Raw genomic sequence first — 24,861 nt, 5'->3', positions numbered from 1 at the left:
GAGATTTGGAGAGACCTCGGTGTGCACAGTATCCTAGCTGCATTGATGATGTTCAGGTCACAGGATTATTCTTTGGCGCTATATGTAGTTTCCGTAATCGGGAAAGGCTGCAGGATAAGGCTACATTCACACAACAGTGAAAAATGGCACACAGCTGTTTTTAGAATGAATTGAACTCAATGGCGCTGTTCACATGGCCTATTTGTGGCCGTTTTCACTGCCCGATGGACCCAATTTAAATCAATGGAACTATTTTTAATGGCCATTAGACAGGAGTGCATCCATGTAATGGCCGTTTAAAATGGATAGACTAGTGGAAAATGGTCTTTTAGGGGTTAAAATAAAAATAAATTGCATTATCCACTTGCACAGACAAGGCAGTCTCTCTTGGTGCTGAAGGACCTGTGCTACCAACGTGATGACATCACCATGCTCTTCCAGCATTATTGCTTAGGTGCGCATGGTGACATTATCCCACTGAGAGTGTAGGTCCTTTAGCACCAAATGAAGAGAGACTGTCTCTGCGAGTGCAAGTGGATGACTAATTATTACTGATGGGGGCCACCCTGGGGAACATTATTACTAACTGGCGCCACTATGGGGGACATTATGTATACTGCAGGGATTGGTAATTAAATAAAAATCATCTAAATCATCCTCAAATAATGGCCATTAAAAATTAATGCAAAACGTCCAGACGACCAAGAAAGGTATGCAAAAATGGTTGAAAAATGGCCATAAAAAACTGAGTGTCTGTTTTTTATGGTCTTTTTTTCACTTGTGAATGTAGCCTTAAAAGGTCATACAAAAAAGTCTCACCACTGAACACCAGATATTTGTTTGCTGCTGGGAAGAGCATGATGGGCTCGGTATTACTTTTTTAACTTTATTCACAGTACAGGAGCTTCACTGATGTAAAGGGGACACTACGGGACAGCGCTACTGCAGGGGTGCACAAAGGGGGCATAACTACTGTTTGGAGACATCAAGAGGACATTCTACTGAGTGAAGGCATTTAGGGAGCATCAGTATTGTGAAGAGGGCACTAAGGGGGAATTCCACTGTGAAAGTGTAAGATCCTCACCTGTCTCGCACTCTGGTGTGACCAAAAAGGGTCCTCGTGGAGCTGCGGGACAGGTTACATGTATCTCCATTGATACACCTGCTCCGACCCCTTTGCGAACCGACGCTGGGATGCGTTCGCATGTGAACCTGGAGGAAGACTGCATGGCTTTCAGGGACAGCTTGGCCAGGCTAGTGGCAGTACGCTGCGGCCGAGCTTGTCTCCGGTGTCTGTTGCAGAAGCCATTCCGGTGTCCATGTCAAGGCGCTTGCGCACTCTCTCAGAGCCTGTCGTGCATCGCATTTACGTTCGAAAGCGGGTTCGCAAGGGGATACGCGGTCGCGTGTACATGCTTCTTATGCGCTTCGCCGACCAGCGAAGGAAATAGCACCTAGCCGTAAGTTCAAAGCAGATTAGGGGGCCGGCATTTGTCTAATTGACTAATGAGTGACCAAAGCCTTGTACACAGGTGTAGGGCAGGATCATGACCTATGGGGAGTGGACACTTGGCGCCCTGGGATTTGTTAGCAGGCACATAAAAGGTGGCCTCCCAGGTCGGTCAGTCCCCACTGTTATCTTCCCTCATCCAGATGCAGGTCAGTACTGCTTGCTGCTGACTGAAGTTTGCTTGGACTTCGTTCGTTCCAGTGGGACGCAGGACCCGGGATTTTCCGTGTCGCATCCGTTCACTTGGGAAGTTACACAAGGACTTATGCACGGATCAGGACTACTCCTGGCTTCCCTTTGTTTTGTTTGCCTGATATTAGCTCCAGTGAAGTTTTGCCTGGACTTTGTTTATTTTGTTAATAAACCCCTTGACTTCATCTTTACTGGTCTGTTTTGTTGGTGCCTTGCATTACAGAAAGGGACACTGAGGGGAGATAACTATTGTGTGGGGCACTAAGAGGGGATTCGTCACCTCTTGTCCAACACTAGGAAATGTATTATTTATATATCTTCTAAATGACTGATTGGGTGGAGGTTGCAGGGAAGTTGCTCAAGGTTGGAGCCAGCGTTTTTTAGTTATGCCCCTCGGTCTACTAATAGATTGTGGTCTGTTTGGCCACCACTGTTGTAGTCAATTGATACTTGAATTTTGCGCCATGCCTTGTAATTTCTGTGGATTTTTTTTAATTGGAAAAAGTATAAAACTTCAATGAAATTTTTATGTTATTCATCAGTAATAAAATGTGTTTTATTCTTGGCAGATGACTGTACCAGGAACTTAGACAAACATCTGGTATCTTCAGATTTTGAAGAAGATGATTGTGGCATCACACGATATACATTTGAAGAGCATGCCAATATGCAAGATATACCCTCATCCAATCACAGCAACAATGCATCATTTGATTCTTTTAAACAGGTCCGATCTTCTGATTTATCACAGACTGTAACACAGAATAAAAGTCACAGAAAATGTGCTAAACATCAAACAGCTCACGTAAAAGAGAAACCATTTTCATGTTTAGAATGTGGAAAATGTTTTAGATTTAAATCGGGTATTGTTAGACATGAGCGAATTCACACAGGGGAGAAGCCATTTTCATGTTCAGAATGTGGGAAATGTTTTCACCAACAATCACATCTTGTTATACATCAAAGAAATCACACAGGGGAGAAGCCATTTTCATGTTCAGAATGTGGGAAATGTTTTAAGCAGAAATCAGCTCTTGTTATACATCAGAGAGTTCACACAGGGGAGAAGCCATTTCCATGTTCAGAATGTGGGAAATGTTTTAAGACTAAATCAGCTCTTGTTATACATCAGAGAAATCACACAGGGGAGAAGCCATTTTCATGTTCAGAATGTGGGAAATGTTTTAAGCAGAAATGGGCTTTTATTGTACATCAGAGAAATCACACAGGAGCAAAGACATTTTCATGTTCAGAATGTGGGAAATTTTTTAAGATGAAATCAGAACTTGTTATACATCAGAGAAATCACACAGGGGAGAAGCCATTTTCATGTTTAGACTGTGGGAAATGTTTTAAGCAGAAATCAGCTCTTGTTATACATCAGAGAGTTCACACAGGGGAGAAGCCATTTTCATGTTTAGAATGTGGAAAATGTTTTAAGCAGAAATGGGCTTTTATTGTACATCAGAGAGTTCACACAGGGGAGAAGCCATTTTCATGTTCAGAATGTGGGAAATGTTTTAAGCAGAAATGGGCTTCTATTGTACATCAGAGAAATCACACAGGGGAGAAGCCATTTTTATGTTCAGAATGTGGGAAATGTTTTAAGCAGAAATCACATCTTTTTGAACATCAGAGAAATCACACAGGAGAGAAGCCATTTTCATGTTCAGAATGTGGGAAATGTTTTAAGATGAAATCAGAACTTGTTATACATCAGAGAAATCACACAGGGGAGAAGCCATTTTCATGTTCAGAATGTGAGAAATGTTTTACCAATACATCATCTCTATTTAAACATCAGAGAACTCACGCAGGGGAGAAGCCATTTTCATGTTCAGAATGTGGGAAATGTTTTAAGCAGAAATCATATCTTGTTGAACATCAGAGAAATCACACAGGAGAGAAGCCATTTTCATGTTCAGAATGTGGGAAATGTTTTAAGATGAAATCAGAACTTGTTATACATCAGAGAAATCACACAGGGGAGAAGCCATTTTCATGTTCAGAATGTGGGAAATGTTTCAACCATAAATCATCTCTTGTTAAACATCAAAAAACCCACATATAAGAGAAACCATCTACATGCTTAGCCTGTTAGTGACCTCCTGTGGCAGGTGCAGCACTATGAAGTGCCTTTTGCGCTGTGGCATTAGAAGAATTTTGATATCTCTGACTTTTAGTCTAACCACACTGCCTATCACTCCGTAATTCCTCTAGTGCCGTTCTATGGAAACAGTAGGTTTAAAGAGCACACTAAATGCTTGAAATAACTTCTTTATTAACTTCAACTTTTCTTCATATATAACACTGACGCCTCCGCAGCAGATAGTCCATGTACAAAACACACGAAGATTCATAAAATGGCGGTATGCATAAGATCGTGGTTCAACTGTTCAATCTTGTCATTCAACATAAAATGGTGGATATATTTCTCTCTTGAGTATCTGTACTCTCACTTTAAGTTATTTAAGCACTTTATGATCTCTTTGAGAGGTATATCTGAGGTCTAACTAAAAGTTCTACTTGCTGAATTTGGTGGCAATTTGCAGTATGCAGTTAGCAGAAACTATTTGCAGATTGGTTGAGTATGATCTTGTATGGTTGTATGCAATTTGGATTGCAATATGGAATTTGAATGGTTGCAATTATGAACTTTGTAGTTTGCAATTGTGAACTTTGTGGTTTGTAATTGGTGGAACTGTAAGTAAACACATATATAACTAGTTCAGTATACAGTTCTAATCACTATATTAGCAGTAGGAACATTATATACAGTCATGTGAAAAAATTAGGACACCCTTTGAAAGCATGTGGTTTTTTGTAACATTTTTAATAAAAGGTTATTTCATCTCCTTTTCAACAATACAGAGAGATTAAAGTAATCCAACTAAACAAAGAAAACTGAAGAAAAGTCTTTTCAAGATCTTCTGTAAATGTCATTCTACAAAAATGCCTATTCTAACTGAGGAAAAAGATAGGACACCCTCACATGTATTCCCTCTTAAATTGGCTCAGATCTCACACAGGTATATCACACCAGGTGCACATAATTAGTAGATCGTTACTCTGCATGTTGAATGAGGCTTGCCCTATTTAAACCTCAGACATTTAGTTTGGTGTGCTCCTGACTGTTGAAGTGAGAGTGAGCACCATGGTGAGAGCAAAAGAGCTGTCAGAGGACTTCAGAAAAAAGATTGTAGCAGCCTATGAGTCTGGGAAGGGATTTAAAAAGATCTCAAAAGATTTTGAAATCAGCCATTCCACTGTCCGGAAGATAGTCTACAAGTGGAGGGCTTTCAAAACAACTGCCAACATGCCCAGGACTGGTCGCCCCAGCAAGTTCACCCCAAGAGCAGACCGCAAGATGCTAAAAGAGGTCTCCAAAAACCCTAAAGTGTCATCTCGAGAACTACAGCAGGCTCTGGCTACTGTTGATGTAGAAGTACATGCCTCTACAATCAGAAAGAGACTGTACAAGTTTAACTTGCATGGGAGGTGTGCAAGGAGGAAACCTTTGCTTTCCAAGAGAAACATCGAGGCCAGACTGACATTTGCCAGAGATAAAGTTGACAAAGACCAGGACTTCTGGAATAATGTTCTTTGGACAGATGAGTCCAAAATTGAATTATTTGGACACAACAGCAGAGGACATGTTTGGCGTAAACCAAACACAGCATTCCAAGAAAAGAACCTCATACCAACTGTGAAGCATGGAGGTGGAAGTGTCATGGTTTGGGGCTGCTTTGCTGCAGCAGGACCTGGTCAGCTCACCATCATAGAATCCACGATGAATTCTACTGTGTATCAGAAGGTGCTTGAAGAACATGTGAGACCATCAGTTAGAAAATTAAAGCTGAAGCGGAACTGGACCATGCAACATGACAATGACCCAAAACATACTAGTAAATCAACCAAAGATTGGCTGAAAAAGAAGAAATGGAGAGTCCTGGAATGGCCAAGTCAAAGTCCAGATTTGAATCCCATTGAGATGCTGTGGGGTGACTTGAAAAGGGCTGTACGTGCAAGAAACCCCTCAAACATCTCACAGCTGAAAAAGTTCTGCATTGAGGAGTGGGGTAAAATTTCCTCAGACCGATGTCGAAGACTGGTAGATGGCTACAAGAACCGTCTCACTGCAGTTATTTCAGCCAAAGGAGGTAACACTCGCTATTAGGGGCAAGGGTGTCCTATCTTTTTCCTCAGTTAGAATAGGCATTTTTGTAGAATGACATTTACAGAAGATCTTGAAAAGACTTTTCTTCAGTTTTCTTTGTTTAGTTGGATTACTTTAATCTCTCTGTATTGTTGAAACGGAGATGAAATAACCTTTTATTAAAAATGTTACAAAAAACCACATGCTTTCAAAGGGTGTCCTAATTTTTTCACATGACTGTAACTGTTTTAAATACCTATTTTGGCCTCTCTGATTCCATAAAACACAGCTCTTAGTGGAGTGAATGTTTGTTCAGCTTCTCTCCTCTGGTGTAATGATTCTAGCAGCTCCTGCTAGGGGGATTTCCCACATAGGCTGTGTGTGAGGCTGGCTGTGATTGGTTTAGACTCCTTCCCAGCAACAACAGTTTAACTCTATGCTTTCTGTTGTTTCTGCTGTGTCATTGAGCTTACCTCACATCATTTAATGAATCTTAAAGGCATATTATCTTATCTGCTTCTGTGAGCACACTATATAACAGTTATATGACAGCCAAACATGAAGTCACTGTAAATAACTCTGCTATTGTCTTTAACACACAAACATAGGAACTGTATTAAGGTTATTGGCAGGTCTAGCTGTATAAACACACAAGCTGTATTAGCAACCTAGGACAGGTCTTAGCTGTCAGACCAAAGTGACCTATAATTCTATGTTCTTAGTGGTAGGACTTGAACATAAATTTGAGGAATTTTCCATCAGGTTCTTAACTTCCAAGTGTCTCTTATCACTCTCAAGTAGAACAACTAACTTCTGTATAGGACGTTCCAACTTGGAGTAGTGAGACGTTTTCCCCTTTTGTCAAGTTTTGAGTCTCCTATTTGTAACAACACTCTTCTTACTAGTCTGTATTCATCCTTTTAAACTTCTAAAACTTTGGACAATTTCCATTGACTTCTAGGTAAATCGTCTTCTTTCACTAGGTCACCAACTTACACATTTCTTCTGGGTGTTTACTTCTTAGCATGAGATTGGCTAAGTACTCTTTCCTCCATCTATTCCAAAACTGTTCTGATAGATATTGAACTCTTAAGCCATCTCCTTTTGGCATATAAATCCTCTTTGGTGAACTTGCCAGGCAGTGGCTGTATGTAATCAGACTTAAGGTGAAGTAGATAGTTAGGAGTTAAAGTGTCCAAACTTGTTAAATCGTTGATGTTATCAGCTGTAAGTGGACGACTGTTAACCATAGACATTACTTCATAGAATCGTGTCCCAAGTGAAGCATCATCTATTCTTCCAGCGTTCTTTTTCAACACTAAACACATTTCTTACAGTTCTTTCCCAAACTCTTTCTGTATGGCTTGTATGTGGAGCATTCATGTGAAAATCACACTGTTTCTCTAACAGAGCTTTCGATCTCTTTTAGAGCTTTCTTCAATTAATTATTTGCTCCGACAAAATTAGATCCTTATTTAGATCTAAGCTCTCTGACGGTACCTCTAATGGCTATGAAACATCTTAAGGCGTTGATAAATGCATCAGTTGACATATCTTCTAACATTTCCAGGTGAATTGCTGTGGAGCTTAGACATGTAAATATTAGTCTATATCTCTTGTACTCCTTGCGGTTCTGTTTGGTGATGAATGGGCCAAGACAATCCATTCCGCTATAAAGAAACAGTGGTGATGGGTTTATACGATCTGCCAGTAAATCTGCCATTCTTTGTTCTGTAGGTTTACGTGCCTTTCTGTAGACTACGCAATGTCGGGTATATAAAGCAAATGCTTAATAAAAATATATAAAAATGTATGGATCAAAATAAAAATTATGCAAATGATATTCATCTGCAAGGTGGACATGTATACCTCTCCAAGAGTTTAATCGAGAATCTAATTATTTTGTGCAATCAGTAAAACAGGGTACAAGCGTCTATGCAAAAAATATAAATGGTTTATTATACAGTAGTTTAAAATACAATAAAAAAATTATCAACGTAAATTTCAATAATATACAATGATATGCAGTACCCAGAATTCGCCACTATATGGTGCCAACAAAACACTACTCAACCAACACAAAAACATTATGCAATACGGCTTTAACCCCTTAAGGACTTAGGGCGTACCGGTACGCCCTATTTCCCGAATCCTTAAGTACTCAGGGCGTACCGGTACGTCCTAAGTTTAAATCGCGATTGCGGCGCCCCGGGGGTTAATCCAAACAGGATGCTGGCTGAAATCATTTAGCCGGCATCCTGTCACAACATCAGGGGGGTCATGTGACCCCCCCGTATAGGCGATCGCCGCAAACCGCAGGTCAATTCAGACCTGCGGTTTGCTGCGCTTTCTGCAGTTTCAGGGACCGCGGGGATCAGAAACTTTAGTGTGCCTAAAATATTGATTTTGCACCCCCCGCACCCCTGCATAATTTTATGCCGGCGGGTGGTGCAGGGGGGGGGTTGTGGGCGGTGGGGGCGGTGCGGCAGGCGGGATCGTGATTCCCCGCCCGCCTCCTCTTGAAAATTCATTGGTGGCCAGTGGTTATACCAGAGTGTCAGCACATTGCTGACACTATGGTATAAACGGTTGACATCTGTGCAGATGTCAGTCGTTTAACCCTTTCCATACCGCGGTCCGTTCGGACCGCTGTATGGAAAAGGTTAACTGTCAGGGTCAGGGAGCTCCCTCCCTCTCCCATCGGGGGGCTGCTGTGCCTTTGCAGCCCCCAGACAGGATGGGGTGACAGAGGTAGGGAGCCCCCCTCCTTACCCTTACCCCCGTCTGCGAAGTTGTGGCCACAACTAAGCAGACGGGGAAGGTTCCCATGGCAACAGGACGCCTTCTCAGGCATACTGCTGTCCATGGTGCTGAACAGATCTGTGCTAAAGGCATAGATCTATTCAGACAAAGTGTAAGTAAAATACAGTACAATACACTATAGTGTATTGTACTGTATTATACAGACATCAGACACACTGGATCTTCAAGAACCAAGTGGGTCTGGGTCAAAAAAAAAAAAAAAAAAAATGAGAAAAAAGTTAAGAAAAAATAACATTTATCACTGAATAAAAATTAAAAAAATAAAATACACTACACATATTAGGTATCGCCGCGTTCGTAACGACCTGATCTATAAAACGATCATGCTACTTTCCCTGCACGGTGAATGCCATAAAAAAAATAAAAAACTATGAGAAAATTGAAATTTTGCCCACCTTACATCCCAAAAAGGTAATAAAAGTGATCAAAAAAGTCGCATGTATGCCCAAATAGTACCAATCAAACCGTCATCTCATCCCGCAAAAATCATACCCTACCCAAGATAATCGCCCAAAAACTGAAAAAACTATGGCTCTTAGACTATGGAAACACTAAAACATGATTTTTTTTTTTGTTTCAAAAATGAAATCATTGTGTAAAACTTACATAAATAAAAATAAAGTATACATATTGGGTATCGCCGCGTCCGTATCGACCGGCTCTCTAAAAATATCACATGACCTAACCCCTCAGTTAACCACCGTAAACAAATAAAAATAAAAACGGTGCAAAAAAAGCAATTTTTTGTCATCTTACGTCACAAAAAGTGTAATAGCAAGCGATCAAAAAGTCATATGCACCCCAAAATAGTGCCAATCAAACCGTCATCTCATCCCGTAAAAATGAGACCCTACTTAAGATAATCGCCCAAAAACTTTTAAAAAACTATGGCTCTTAGACTATGGAGACACTAAAACATTTTTGGGGTTTTAAAAATGAAGTCATTGTATAAAACTTACATAAATAAAAAAAATTGTATACATATTAGGTATCACCGCGTCCGTGACAACCTGCCCTATACAATTACCACATGATCTAACCTGTCAGATGAATTTTGTAAATAACAAAAAAGGTGCCAAAAAAGCTATTTCTTGTTACCTTGTCGCACAAAAAGTGTAATATAGAGCAACCAAAAATCATATGTACCCTAAACTAGTACCAACAAAACTGCCACCCTATCCCGTAGTTTCTAAAATGGGGTCACTTTTTTGGAGTTTCTACTCTAGGGGTGCATCGGGGGGCTTCAAATGGGACACGGTGTCAAAAAAAACTGTCCAGCAAAATCTGCCTTCCAAAAAACATATGGCATTCCTTTCCTTCTGCGCCCTGCCGTGTGCCCGTACAGCCGTTTACGACCACATATGGGGTGTTTCTGTAAACTACAGAATCAGGGCCATAAATAATGAGTTTTGTTTGGCTGTTAACCCTTGCTTTGTAACTGGAAAAAAAATATTAAAATGGCAAATCTGCCAAAAAAGTGAAATTTTGAAATTGTATCTCTATTTTCCATTAAAGGGACACTGACAGGCCCAATTAGCATATTGAGTTATATATATCACAGTACAGGTCATATAAAGTGTATTAGAATCATGTAAGTATACCCCCTGCCCACCTTATAAATACGGAAATATAAAGTTTTATAACCTGCTTGTCCGGTCTCCAATCTGCCCAAGGGGCGGCGTTTCATCTGAAAATGCGCCCAGCCAGCCGCTCCCAACTGCCGTTCTTAAGCCCCGCCCAGCTCATCAATATTCACTTCGCTGGGCGGCGGCTACAACTCTCCAGGTCACGATCCTGCGCATGGGCAATCGAATCCTCCTGGCATCGTTCGTGTGTAATCTTCTGCGCCTGCGCCCCGCCGTGGTTAGATCGCGCCTGCGTACACACCCTGCCCGCGTCCCCGAGCCTCTGCCTCATGCGCATGCGCCTGAAGCGCTGCTGCTTTGAACAGTGTCTGTCGCATGCACATGAGGCAGAGGCTCGGGGACGCAGGCAGGGTGTGTACGCAGGCGCGATCTAACCACGGCGGGGCGCAGGCGCAGAAGATTACACACGAACGATGCCAGGAGGATTCGATTGCCCATGCGCAGGATCGAGACCTGGAGAGTTGTAGCCGCCGCCCAGCCACGTGAATATTGATGAGCTGGGCGGGGCTTCAGAACGGCAGTTGGGAGCAGCTGGCTGGGCGCATTTTCTGATGAAACGCCGCCCCTTGGGCAGATTGGAGACCGGACATCAGGTTATAAAACTTTATATTTCCGTATTTATAAGGTGGGCAGGGGGGATACTTACATGATTTTAATACACTTTATATGACCTGTAATGTGATATATATAACTCAATATGCTAATTGGGCCTGTCAGTGTCCCTTTAAATCTTGTGCAACACCTAAAGGGTTAACAAAGTTTGTAAAATCAGTTTTGAATACCTTGAGGGGTGTAGTTTCTTAGATGGGGTCACTTTTAGGGAGTTTCTACTCTAGGGGTGCATCAGGGGGGCTTCAAATGGGACATGGTGTCAAAAAACCAGTCCAGCAAAATCTGGCTTCCAAAAACCATACGGCGCACCTTTCCCTCTATGCCCTACTGTGTGCCCGTACAGTAGTTTACGGCCACATATGGGGTGTTTCTGTAAACGGCAGAGTCAGGGCAATAAAGATACATTCTTGTTTGGCTGTTAACCCTTGCTTTGTTAGTGGAAATAATGGGTTAAAATGGAAAATTAGGCAAAAAAATTAAATTCTCAAATTTCATCCCCATTTGCCAATAACTCTTGTGCAACACCTAAAGGGTTAGCGAAGTTTGTAAAATCAGTTTTGAATACCTTGAGGGGTTTAGTTTATAGAATTGGCTAATTTTTGGGCGGTTTCTATTATGTAAGCCTCGCAAAGTGACTTCAGACCTGTAGTGGTCCCTAAAAATTGGGTTTTTGAAAATTTCTGAAAAATTTAAAGATTTGCTTCTAAACTTCTAAGCCTTGTAACATCCCCAAAAAATAAAATATCATTCCCAAAATAATTCAAACATGAAGTAGACATATGGGGGATGTAAAGTCATCACAATTGGGGGTATTACTATGTGTTACAGAAGTAGAGAAACTGAAACTTTGAAATTAGCAAATTTTTCCAAATCTTTGGTAAATTTGGTATTTTTTTATGCAAAAAAATGATTTTTTTTACTTCATTTTACCAGTGTCATGAAGTACAATATGTGACGAAAAAACAATCTCAGAATGGCCTGGATAAGTCAAAGTGTTTTAAAGTTATGAGCACTTAAAGTGAAACTGGTCAGATTTGCAAAAAATGGCCTGGTCCTTAAGGTGAAATAGGGCTGAGTCCTTAAGGGGTTAAAATTGTGAGAGATATAAAATCAATGGATTATGCACAAAAAAATCAAGAAAATGACAGATACGAGCCCTTGCTCTGCCCAAAATTATGACCAATCTCAGATATGGGGTAGTATTGCAACAAAACTTATAAATTAGTGGCTGGATATCAAACTAGGGAATATAAAGATACCCAACAGAGAGTTTCTCCAATATTATCTCCTTTATTCAGTTATATGCATCGTAACTGAAATCCAGCGAAAATATTGATGTAGCAACTAACATTACACGTCCGCAAATGAGCTGTATCTGGCTAAGTATCAAGCCAATTTAATTAGATCAATACTGCATAAAACCAAAATATACATTACCCAAGGGTCAAGTGATGTGCAGAGCCTTGGGGCAGTCAGCTCTCAAGAGTTTTTCTGATAATCCAAATCTTTCTCCAGAGATCTCCCTTTCTTTCTTTGTTTTTTTTTCTTTCTCGCTCTTTTTTTTTCTTCTCTTCTTGGTATCTGGTTTCTTAACCCAAAACTTATCAGATGAACACACCATCCTAATTTGGAACTTTCCATTGTTGGATGGGCGTGTGCATTGATAAGGAATGTGAATCCTGAGTATAATGGAAGTCAATGGGAGAATCCGAGCATTAAACCAGGTACCCCCTGCTCTGAAAAGGGGAGGGTGTCTGATTCATAAGAAAATTTCAGAAATTGTTGGTAACACCACTAAAATGGTTCTGCAACAGCATAGAGAGGATGTATGGATGCATCTTGGACTCGCTGGTCGCTGCTTGGGAACTATGTTTTCCGAACAGTACACCACTTTTACAAAATTACAATAATACATACAAAACCAAGGAAAAAAATAGATTTTAGAAGAAAAATTATTTCCTGAATATTTACTTGAATATAAAGTGCAAGTGCTGCCAAAAATTACAAGGAAGAGGCACCCTTAGGCTACATTCACACGTCAGTATTTTTCTATAATCCGAATTTCGGTCCGTTTTTTGCGGATCCGTTGTTCCTGAAAATGTTTCCGTATGTCATCCGTTTTTTGCGCATCCGCAAAAAACGGAAACATGTATACATTTCAATAATCAAATAAAGTTGTTTGGATTCCTTTGAAAAAAAAATGAAAAAAATAAAATAAAAAATTTGCTATGTGTTTCCAGGAACGGATTCCGCAAAAAACGGAAGACATACGGAATGACATCCGAATGTCTTCCGTTTTTTGCGGAACCATTGACTTTGCATTGTACCAGGATCCGATTTTTCAGGAACATAATAGGACATGTTTTATATTTAAACGGACATGCGGAACGGAACAACGGAAACGGACAGCACACATTGTGCTGTCCGATTTTCTCCAGGACCCATTGAAAATGAATGGGTCCTGATCTGGTCCTGATCTGTTCCGCAAAAAACGGAACAGATCAGGAAAGAAAAAACGGACGTGTGAATGGACCCTTAGTTACACATAAAAGAGGGCATCATACACACCCTTTAAAATTTATGATTGATGGCCTGCTGGTGACACTCAAAAACAATAGGAGGAAGGGCCTGCTGATCTGACGATCTAAAACATTATGGGCGGTGGCCTGCTGCCGCTTTGGTGACTCTAGTTAACCTGGGGCTGATGTCATGTCCCCGTGATGGCGACAATCTATTCGGATGTCTGGCCTATTTACTTTTGATGCAATTGTCAGCTCGAAACCATTGGAAACTACGGGTAACGGGGAATCAGTGTTTGATTCCGGAGACGGCGCCTGAGAAATGGCTACCACATCCAAGGAAGGCAAGCGGGTGGCGCGCAAATCACACATTCCCGACTCGTGAAGGTAGTGACAATAAATAACAATACAGGACTCTTAAGATGCCCTGTTATTGGAATGAGTAATAAAAAAATACAGGGAATGTCACTGCGGTAGTTTGGGTGAGGAAATGTTGTTATACAGAAGAGGCCCTGCTGCCGCTTTGTTGACTCAAGATAACTTCTGCCTGATCACATGTCCACGATCCATTTGGATATCTTCTCTATCAACCTTCAATGTTCTTTTATGCGCCTAACATGGTGACCACCGGTAACGGGGAATCATTGTTTGATTTTGGAGAGGGAGCCTGATAAATGGCTATGGCTACTACTTCAAAGCAAGGCAGCATAAGTTGCGGGTCTGCGGGTGGGCTGACCCTGTAAAACATTATATGCGAGGGCCTGCAGCTGAGCTGACCTCTAAAAAAAATTATATGTGAGGGCCTGCATGTGAGCTGACCCTGTAAAAGATTTGAGCTGCAGGCCTGCATGTGAGCTGACCCAGTAATAGATTTGCGTTGCGGGCCTGCTGGTGAGCTGAGGTGGAACCAACAAACCCAACTTGATTTTGATGGCTGCATTAATCTGCAGGTGACGTCATACAGCTCCACAGATTGTTTCCATCTACATCTTTCTAAGCAATCTGGGGCCTTAGTCTTTTATCCAGACTCAGTCATTGTGCCACTATGTGGCCTCCTCATGCTGCCATCTCCACACCATGTCACCTTGCCACTCATTTTTATCACCTTGCTGCTGCTGATACTGCTTAAAAGGCCTTAAACTGATCACCAGGCCCACAATCTAATTAAAGTGGTTGGCCACTCTTTAAATACTCCCCACTACAGTGTGGCAGGCAGGGAAAAAATGAAGTTCCTAATATACTTCATTAAACACACCTGCCTGCTTCTCTTTCAGTTATAAGCCACTCCCCCTCAGCCCAGCTCTACCTTGCAGCTGAGTTCGTCCATGGCTGCACGTGACATGGAGGAGCTTGAGAGGAAGCTCGGCCATGCGCATGTGCAGTCGGCTCCCTGCTGCCTGCTCCAACTGTGACAGGAATCAGCTGCTTGTTCCCTCTCTACAAACAGCTGATTCCTGTCAGAAGCTGGCTGTGATAAAAACCTTCCGAGTCCCTACTGCAGAAGCTACAAAGTTAATCCCCGTCCCCCCTGCACTATCACCACACAGCCGACCCGCTAAGCCACGCCCCCTGCAACCAACAGGGCAAGCAGGACATCTAGCCAGGAACTATTATTTTGTGTATACATATATATACACCTTTACCTTGGAATGCTGCCTGCTTTTTGGATTATATACAGTACAGACCAAAAGTTTGGACACACCTTCTCATTCAAAGAGTTTTCTTTATTTTCATGACAATGAAAATTGTAGATTCACACTGAAGGCATCAAAACTATGAATTGACACATGTGGAATTATATACATAACAGAAAAGTGTGAAACAACTGAAAATATGTCATATTCTAGGTTCTTCAAAGTAGCCACCTTTTGCTTTGATTACTGCTTTGCACACTCTTGGCATTCTCTTGATAAGCTTCAAGAGGTAGTCACCTGAAATGGTCTTCCAACAGTCTTGAAGGAGTTCCCAGAGATGCTTAGCACTTGTTGGCCCTTTTGCCTTCACTCTGCGGTCCAGCTCACCCCAAACCATCTCGATTGGGTTCAGGTCCAGTGACTGTGGAGGCCAGGTCATCTGGCGCAGCACCCCATCACTCTCCTTCATGGTCAAATAGCCCTTACACAGCCTGGAGGTGTGTTTGGGGCCATTGTCCTGTTGAAAAATAAATGATGGTCCAACTAAACGCAAACCGGATGGAATAGCATGCCGCTGCAAGATGCTGTGGTAGCCATGCTGGTTCAGTATGCATTCAATTTTGAATAAATCCCCAACAGTGTCACCAGCAAAGCACCCCCACACCATCACACCTCCTCCTCCATGCTTCACGGTGGGAACAAGGCATGTAGAGTCCATCCGTTCACCTTTTCTGCGTTGCACAAAGACACGGTGGTTGGAACCAAAGATCTCAAATTTGGACTCATTAGACCTAAGCACAGATTTCCACTGGTCTAATGTCCATTCCTTGTGTTCTTTAGCCCAAACATGTCTCTTCTGCTTGTTGCCTGTCCTTAGCAGTGCTTTCCTAGCAGATATTCTACCGTGAAAGCCTGATTCACACAGTCTCCTCTTAACAGTTGTTCTAGAGATGTGTCTGCTGCTAGAACTCTGTGTGGCATTGACCTGGTCTCTAATCTGAGCTGCTGTTAACCTGCGATTTCTGAGGCTGGTGACTCGGATAAACTTATCCTTCGCAGCAGAGGTGACTCTTGGTCTTCCTTTACTGGGGCGGTCCGTATGTGAGCCAGTTTCTTTGTTGCGCTTGATGGTTTTTGTGACTGCACTTGGGGACACTTTCAAAGTTTTTCCCAATTTTTCGGACTGACTGACCTTAATTTCTTAAAGTAATGATGGCCACTCGTTTTTCTTTACTTGGCTGCTTTTTTCTTGCCATAATACAATTTCTAACAGTCTATTCAGTAGGACTATCAGCTGTGTATCCACCTGACTTCTCCACAACGCAACTGATGGTCCCAACCCCATTTATAAGGCAAGAAATCCCACTCATTAAACCTGACAGGGCACACCTGTGAAGTGAAAACCATTTCAGGTGACTACCTCTCGAAGCTCATCAAGAAAATGCCAAGAGTGTGCAAAGCAGTAATCAAAGCAAAAGGTGGCTACTTTGAAGAACCTAGAATATGACATATTTTCAGTTGTTACACACTTTTTTGTTATGTATATAATTCCACATGTGTTAATTCATAGTTTTGATGCCTTTAGTGTGAATCTACAATTTTCATAGTCATGAAAATAAAGAAAACTCTTTGAATGAGAAGGTGTGTCCAAACTTTTGGTCTTTACTGTGTATATATACACAAACAGCGTCCACATGGGTGAATAATCTTTTTTCTAATGAGAGTGCTGTTGTTTTTTATACACACACATATATATATATATATATATATATATATAAAGCGAAGAAGTAGGACTGCACTCCAAAGTGTGGTAAAATAGCAGTGGTTTATTCACCCATGATATGGCAAGTCTTGCGACGTTTCGGCTCACAAGAGCCTTCCTCAAGCATAGTAACAGTGAAAATCAGAACATATAAAGGCATTTACAAAGTGTCCAACCCACAAAGGTGTGGTCACAATCAATTACAATTACATACATCTGGTTGAGATCAATAAAGTACAAATACATAAAGTGAAAAGTACTGAATAATGTACAACTATGGGGATGCCTTACCCTCAGCGAGAGCCAAAATGTGTACAATACTTTGTATAGGTAGATTCACAATTAAATAAGTGACTTATTGAATGTGGATCACAGAAATACGGCCTTCAGTGGCGATGGGGCCCACATATACCATTGCGTTCGTTGCAAGTCCTCAACTCATCAATGCGCATGTTCGCACTGACCTCATGGTGTGCGTCATAGTGTAAAATTCGCGCGCATGCGCGCAAATTCGCGCGCATGCGTACCATGCGATCGGCGCAAAGGCACCATTTTGCTTAAGGGAATCCACCCTACAATTCTATTTGTATTATATGTGACTGTTATATAAATGGGATCGTCATATAAACATGCGACCGCTGTAGGGATCTCCTACAAAAGCCAGCCTCTGGACCGGGATCCCGACCTTGCGAGCGGGACACCTGACCAGGGGGCCGTGAATGCCAGGGGAGCGCATTTCCATGATCTCCGCCGGCAGTCTAGGCCCATTGCTGGTAATTAAAGCAGTCATAAACAGATACTCACTCCCAAATAAACAGTCATATCATATAAATATAAAAGTACAGATGTATATCTGAAGTAACGCATAGATGTAAAGACGCCGATGTCCACGCTGGGCCGCATCGTCCACAAAGGCAAAAAATTCAAGGATCCACATCCAATAGTGTGAAAATATATAAAACCTAAAAACAAAGAGAGAGGAATAAATATTTCCAAATATAATACAGATATATATTGATCTTTTCACGGTTATCTTACACCAATATACCGATATAAGGAGGACAAGAACACATATATGCGATTGGACTAAGAACGACCCGCAGATCCACAACACTGTCACCTGAACTCGATGTTAAGACCCTTAGGGTGCAAGCTGTCAAGATCATAAATCCAGCGTAATTCTCTTTTTTTCAAGAGAGTTAAGCGATCACCACCTCTTCTGGGGAGCCTGACCTGATCGATGATCCAACATCTTAGATCCCGCTCGGTATGTCCTAGGGATCCAAAATGTCTGGATACTGGTAGATCAGTGCGTTTCTTCCTTATTGAGTTCCTATGGTTATTCAACCTAACTTTTAATTCTGTAGAAGTTTCCCCAACATATAATAGGTTACAGGGGCAGGCCAGCACATATATCACATATGACGATGAACAGTTTAAATGGAACTTAATAGGGTATTCTTTATTTGTGAACGGATGTACAAAAGACTTAGCTTTGCAAATATGTCGACAATTGACGCAACCGAGTCTCGGTTGCGTCAATTGTCGACATATTTGCAAAGCTAAGTCTTTTGTACATCCGTTCACAAATAAAGAATACCCTATTAAGTTCCATTTAAACTGTTCATCGTCATATGTGATATATGTGCTGGCCTGCCCCTGTAACCTATTATATGTTGGGGAAACTTCTACAGAATTAAAAGTTAGGTTGAATAACCATAGGAACTCAATAAGGAAGAAACGCACTGATCTACCAGTATCCAGACATTTTGGATCCCTAGGACACTGCGAGCGGGATCTAAGATGTTGGATCATCGATCAGGTTAGGCTCCCCAGAAGAGGTGGTGATCGCTTAACTCTCTTGAAAAAAAGAGAATTACGCTGGATTTATGATCTTGACAGCTTGCACCCTAAGGGTCTTAACATCGAGTTCAGGTGACAGTGTTGTGGATCTGCGGGTCGTTCTTAGTCCAATCGCATATATGTGTTCTTGTCCTCCTTATATCGGTATATTGGTGTAAGATAACCGTGAAAAGATCAATATATATCTGTATTATATTTGGAAATATTTATTCCTCTCTCTTTGTTTTTAGGTTTTATATATTTTCACACTATTGGATGTGGATCCTTGAATTTTTTGCCTTTGTGGACGATGCGGCCCAGCGTGGACATCGGCGTCTTTACATCTATGCGTTACTTCAGATATACATCTGTACTTTTATATTTATATGATATGACTGTTTATTTGGGAGTGAGTATCTGTTTATGACTGCTTTAATTACCAGCAATGGGCCTAGACTGCCGGCGGAGATCATGGAAATGCGCTCCCCTGGCATTCACGGCCCCCTGGTCAGGTGTCCCGCTCGCAAGGTCGGGATCCCGGTCCAGAGGCTGGCTTTTGTAGGAGATCCCTACAGCGGTCGCATGTTTATATGACGATCCCATTTATATAACAGTCACATATAATACAAATAGAATTGTAGGGTGGATTCCCTTAAGCAAAATGGTGCCTTTGCGCCGATCGCATGGTACGCATGCGCGCGAATTTTACACTATGACGCACACCATGAGGTCAGTGCGAACATGCGCATTGATGAGTTGAGGACTTGCAACGAACGCAATGGTATATGTGGGCCCCATCGCCACTGAAGGCCGTATTTCTGTGATCCACATTCAATAAGTCACTTATTTAATTGTGAATCTACCTATACAAAGTATTGTACACATTTTGGCTCTCGCTGAGGGTAAGGCATCCCCATAGTTGTACATTATTCAGCACTTGTCACTTTATGTATTTGCACTTTATTGATCTCAACCAGATGTATGTAATTGTAATTGATTGTGACCACACCTTTGTGGGTTGGACACTTTGTAAATGCCTTTATATGTTCTGATTTTCACTGTTACTATGCTTGAGGAAGGCTCTTGTGAGCCGAAACGTCGCAAGACTTGCCATATCATGGGTGAATAAACCACTGCTATTTTACCACACTTTGGAGTGCAGTCCTACTTCTTCGCTTTATACAATTTTGGGGTTTGCCACTGCCCTGTGTTGGACCTTGCACCCGTACTCTGGTGGTGCTCCCACTGGACTTTTTTCATCTACTATATATATATATATATATATATATATATATATATATACATATTTATATATACACAAAATATAACACACGGTTATATATACTGCGGTCCGCAATGCATGGGCACTGACCGTATGTGTATATATGTGTGTATGTATCTATATGTATGTGTGTGTATGTATTTATGTCTAAGGGTCCATTCACACATCCGTGTGTGTTTTGCGGATTCACGGATCGGCAAAACACGGACAGCGGCAATGTGCGTTCCGCATTTTGCGGACCGCACATTGCTGGCACGTCGTGTTTCCCATAGAAATGTATGGGTCCGCAATTCCGTTCCGCAAAATGCGGAATGGAATTGCGGATGTGTAAATTGAGCTTAAGTATGTGTACATATAAATATATATTTGAATATACATACACATATGTATATATACATATTTATATACAAATATTTACACACGTGTGTGTGTGTATACATTGCAATGCATGGGCGCCGACAGTGTGTCCACTGTCTGCAAACAAACATGAACCCATTCATTTAAATGGGGTCTGCAATCTGCATCCGACAGTACTTTTTCGCAGTGCGGAGGGATGGACAGAAAACCCATGGATGCACTCCATATGTTTCCAATCTGTGCTTCCATTCCGCACCACACCGTATCTTTCGTATTTCAGACCCATCACTTGATACGGTGCGCACACGGCTGGTGCCTGTATATTGCAGACCCCCTGTTCGCTGGCCACAATACAGGCACAGGCAGGCTATGGTCATGTGCGTGAGGCCTAAAGCCATACCTCCTTCCAGTATCCGGCAGGACAGTCCCGGATTTCAGTGGCGATCCTGGTACGGGGGTGGTATGTCGAAAATGGATCAGTTTTGCCCTAATGCATTCTGAATGGAAAAGGATCCGCTCAGAATGCATCAGTTTGCCTCCAATCAGTCACCATTCCGCTTTGGAGGCGGACAGCAAAACGCTGTCCGCCTGATGAAACTGAGCCAAACGGATCCGTCCTGGCACACAATGCAAGTCAATGAGGACGGATCCGTTTTCTCTGGCATAATAGAAAACTGATCCGTCCCCCATTCACTTTCAATGGTGTTCAAGATGGATCCGTTATGGTTATAGAAGACCTAATACAAATGGATCCGTTTATGACGGATGCATGCGGTTATATTATGGTAACGGAACCATTTTTGCAGATCCATGACGGATCCGCAAAAAACACAAGTGTGAAAGTAGCCCTCGGCACGTAGTGTCCCTCTTCCTTCTATTCTAAAGTTGGGAGGTATGCTAAAGCACTGATGAAATGACACCTAATGTGCTGTTGTCACTATGGCATCACAAGTAGGCAGAGAGGTCATGTGACTGCTCCCCTGGAGACTCTTTGCTGTGATGCATGCTGGGATTTTTACTTTCACTTTGCAGCTGCTCCGCCCACACAGCCTCTCATTAATGGGAGCATGCTATGCTAAATGATATATATACAGTATATCTGTCATGACACAAATTCCTCTTGGCTTTAGTCATTGTCTGGGGCACTTTATTGTTTTTATACTTATGGTGGCCAACCCCTTTAAGGTTTTGTAATCGATAAACCCAACTTGCTTTTGTGGGCTGTGAATAGAAATGTGACTCCATCTTGTTTGCTCTAAATAAGTAAAGAATTATAATAACATCTCACCCACGCACTGTTTCAAGTTCCCCCGCTGTGAGTTAAGTTTCGCTTAATCTGTCCCAGGACAGATTCTGGGAATACCCCAGAATTAGTACAAACGTTCTTGCCTTATTCACGGTCATTCGGCCCTACTGCATACATTCTTATAGAGACTGATTAAAACCTATTCTTTTTGCTTACTGCACGTACACATACCATATAAGGATGTTCCGGTAGTATCTGTATGAGAAACAATGTGTGTCTTTATGATTGGTTTAACGCTGTTGTTATGCAAAATTTTCTACTGCCTATATAAGGCCAAGCTATAGCATAATAAAGTTAGAGTATTTCTCAGTGATACCCGGGTGTGTGTCATGTTATTGCCGGCTGAGAAATATCTCTCCTGACGTCAGTCAGATCAAACCAAGGTGGTCGTAGAGGTCCAGAAAGATCCAAATCCTTTCAGACTGCATCAGTGTCTTAGCTAGAATTTAAAGGGCCCCACAGCAAATTTTTGAATGGGGCTCCATCGCATAGTAATTTTTTAACGACCCCTTCTTTTCATGCTGCCACCATTCCTGTGGCTAGTAAAGATTGCTCTCTCAGACCAGGGCCAGCAGCTGTTCCATCCATTTTTTACACTGTCTATACTGTCAATGTATATCATTTCATTGTGTAATACTGTTGAGGGGGCCCTGACCAAATCCTTTAGTCCTCCTCCTCCTGGATGGGCCCCTTCTGGGTCAGGGCCCCAAAGCTGCAGCTTCCCCTGCTTCCCTTATAGCTACGCCCCTGGTCTGCATTAATCTGCAGGTGACCGTGATACAGCTCCACGGATTTGTTTCCATCTGCATCTTTCTAAACAATCTGTGGCCTTAGTCTTTTATCCAGACTCAGTCATTGTGCCACTATGTGGCCACCTCATGCTGCCATCTACACATTATGTCACCTTGCCACTCAATTGTATCACCATGCTGATGCTGCTTAACAGGCCTTAAACTGATCACCATCATCTAATTAAAGTTTTACGCACAAAACCAAAGTAAAAAATCGATTTTATAGGAAAAATTGTTAGAAAACATTCTTTCCTGTATATTTACTTGTATATAAAGTGCAAGTGCTGCCAAAAATTACAAGGAAGAGGCACTCCGATACAACCTGTATATCATATAAACGAGGGCCTCATTCACGTTGAGTTACGGGCCTGCAGGTGAGCTGACCCTGTAAAAGATTTCAGGTTTGGGCCTGCGGGTGATCTGACCCAGTAAAAAAGTATATGTGAGGGCCTGCTGTTGAGCGGACCCTGTAAAAAATTATATGTGAGGGCCTGCTGATGAGCGGACCCTGTAAAAAATTATACGTGAGGGCCTGCTGGTGAGCAGACTCTGTAAAAAAAATTATATGTGAGGGCCTGCTGGTGAGCGGACCCGCTAAAAAATTATATTCAAAGGCCATATATGCGAGGGCATTATATGTTAAGAATAAGCAATGCATGTTGATATGACAGAAGAGGAGGAGGATGAGAAAAGGAATATTCAACCATATACCCTTGATTGTGGTGGAAGGGGTGCATGGGAATACAGTCTATTAACTACATTAAAAACAACACATGTAAATTGCCTTTATGTTCACCAGCAATCCTCTGGTGGAGTTGAGAAGTCATGGTCAATCTAGGCCTTGTTCATTTTTATGAGTCAACCTGTCAGCATTTTCAGTTGACAGGCGGATAGGCTTCTCTATTATAATGCCACCAGCAGCACTAAATACACGCTCAGACAAAACGCTGGCGGCAGGGCAGGCTAGCACCTCCAAACTGTAGAGCGCCAGTTCGTGCTACATGTCCAGCTTGGACACCCAGTAGTTGTAAGGAACTGAGGGATGATTGAGGACACTGACATGGTCTGCTATGTACTCCTTCACCATCTTCAAAAAAAATTCTCTCCTTGTGGCAGTAGGCCGCACTTCAGGGTGAGGGTGCTGGCGGGGTGTCATGAAACTGTCCCAGGTTTTGAAGAGTGTTGCCCTGCCTCTGTTGGAACTGCTGTGTGTTCCCCTTGCCTCCCCTCCTCGGTTGGCCAAGGAAGTACGGACTCTGCCGCCAGCGGAATATTTTGGAGCAATTTACCAAAAAGTATCCTGTATAACGTGCAGGTCATGGGAAAGGCAGCCTAACATGAAGTAAGCCATGTGTGCCAGAGTACCAACAGGCAAGACTTCGCTGTTGTCATCAGGAGGATGACTCTCAATCTCTTCATCCTCTTCCGCCCATCCACACTGAACAGATGGAATTAAACTTCTATGGGTACTACCCTCTGTAGCGGAGGCAACCGTCTCCTGCTCCTCCTCTTCATCGTCCAATTCACACTGAGAAGACGAACTGAGGGTGGTCTGGCTATCACCCTGTGTAATGTCTTCCCCCATTTCCACCTCTTCCCCATGCAAAGCGTCGTCCTTAATTGCGAGCAGCGAGCGTTTGAGTAGACACAGAAGTGGGATGGTGACGCTGATAATAACGTCATCGCCGCTCACCATCAGTGTTGATTCCTCAAAGTTGCATAAAACCTCACCGAGGTCAGACATTCATGCCCACTCCTCGCTTGTGAATAGCGGAAAGCTGAATGGAAAGGCGATGACCATGTTGCAGCTGGTATTCTACAACTGCCCTCTGTTGCTCACAAAGCCTGGCCAACATGTGGAACGTGGAGTTCCAGCGCGTGCTCACGTCACACAACAGCTGGTGAGCTGGCAATTTCAAGCGCTGCTGCAGCGTTGACAGACCGTCTGAAGCTGTCGGTGACTCTCGAAAATGTGCACACAAGCGGCGCACCTTCACCAGTAGCTCAGGCAAATTGGGGTATGTTTTTAGAAACCGCTGAACCACAAGGTTGAATACGTGGGCAAGGCATGGGATGTGTCTAAGGTTGCCCAGCTCCAAAGCCGCCACCAAGTTACGGCCATTTTCAGACACAACCATGCCTATTTGGCTGTGATTATTTATATTTCGTATTATTATTATTTTTTATAGGTATCTGCATTACTGATGGAACCTGGGGGTATAATCTATGAAGAGATTCTAATGCTGGAAGGTTCATATCTTACGGTAGCTATCTTTAAATATTAAGGACTAAACATACTAACATCTAGAACAGTGTTTCCCAACCAGTGTGCCTCCAGCTGTTGCAAAACTACAATTCCCAGCATGCCTGGGCAGACTTTGGTTGTGCGGGCATGCTGGCAGTTGTAGTTTTGCAACAGCTGGAGGCGC

At 42.3% G+C, this 24,861-nt stretch overlaps 1 protein-coding gene and 1 pseudogene across 2 annotated transcripts in view; one reads left to right on the top strand and one right to left on the bottom strand.

The window, feature by feature from the left end:
* The window catches only part of LOC122940410 (oocyte zinc finger protein XlCOF7.1-like), a 195,341-nt gene extending 191,426 nt beyond the window's left edge, over window positions 1-3,915 (top strand). Inside the window, exons 4-5 of one of the 2 annotated variants that reach the window (XM_044297079.1) lie at window positions 2,576-2,874; window positions 3,040-3,915. In XM_044297079.1, coding sequence (XP_044153014.1) covers window positions 2,576-2,874; window positions 3,040-3,773 — 1,033 coding nt within the window. In that variant the 3' untranslated portion in view covers window positions 3,774-3,915. Of the gene's footprint in view, window positions 1-2,271 lie in introns of both variants that reach the window. The other variant, XM_044297081.1, reaches the window with a different exon arrangement.
* Window positions 1-24,861, bottom strand: part of LOC122940390 — a 1,294,760-nt pseudogene that overhangs the window by 137,526 nt on the left and 1,132,373 nt on the right.

Source organism: Bufo gargarizans, chromosome 6, assembly GCF_014858855.1.
Source record: "Bufo gargarizans isolate SCDJY-AF-19 chromosome 6, ASM1485885v1, whole genome shotgun sequence".
NCBI classification, from domain to species: domain Eukaryota; kingdom Metazoa; phylum Chordata; class Amphibia; order Anura; family Bufonidae; genus Bufo; species Bufo gargarizans.
The sequence above is the reverse complement of the archived record's forward strand: the minus strand, read 5'-3'. Positions and strand labels throughout refer to the sequence as shown.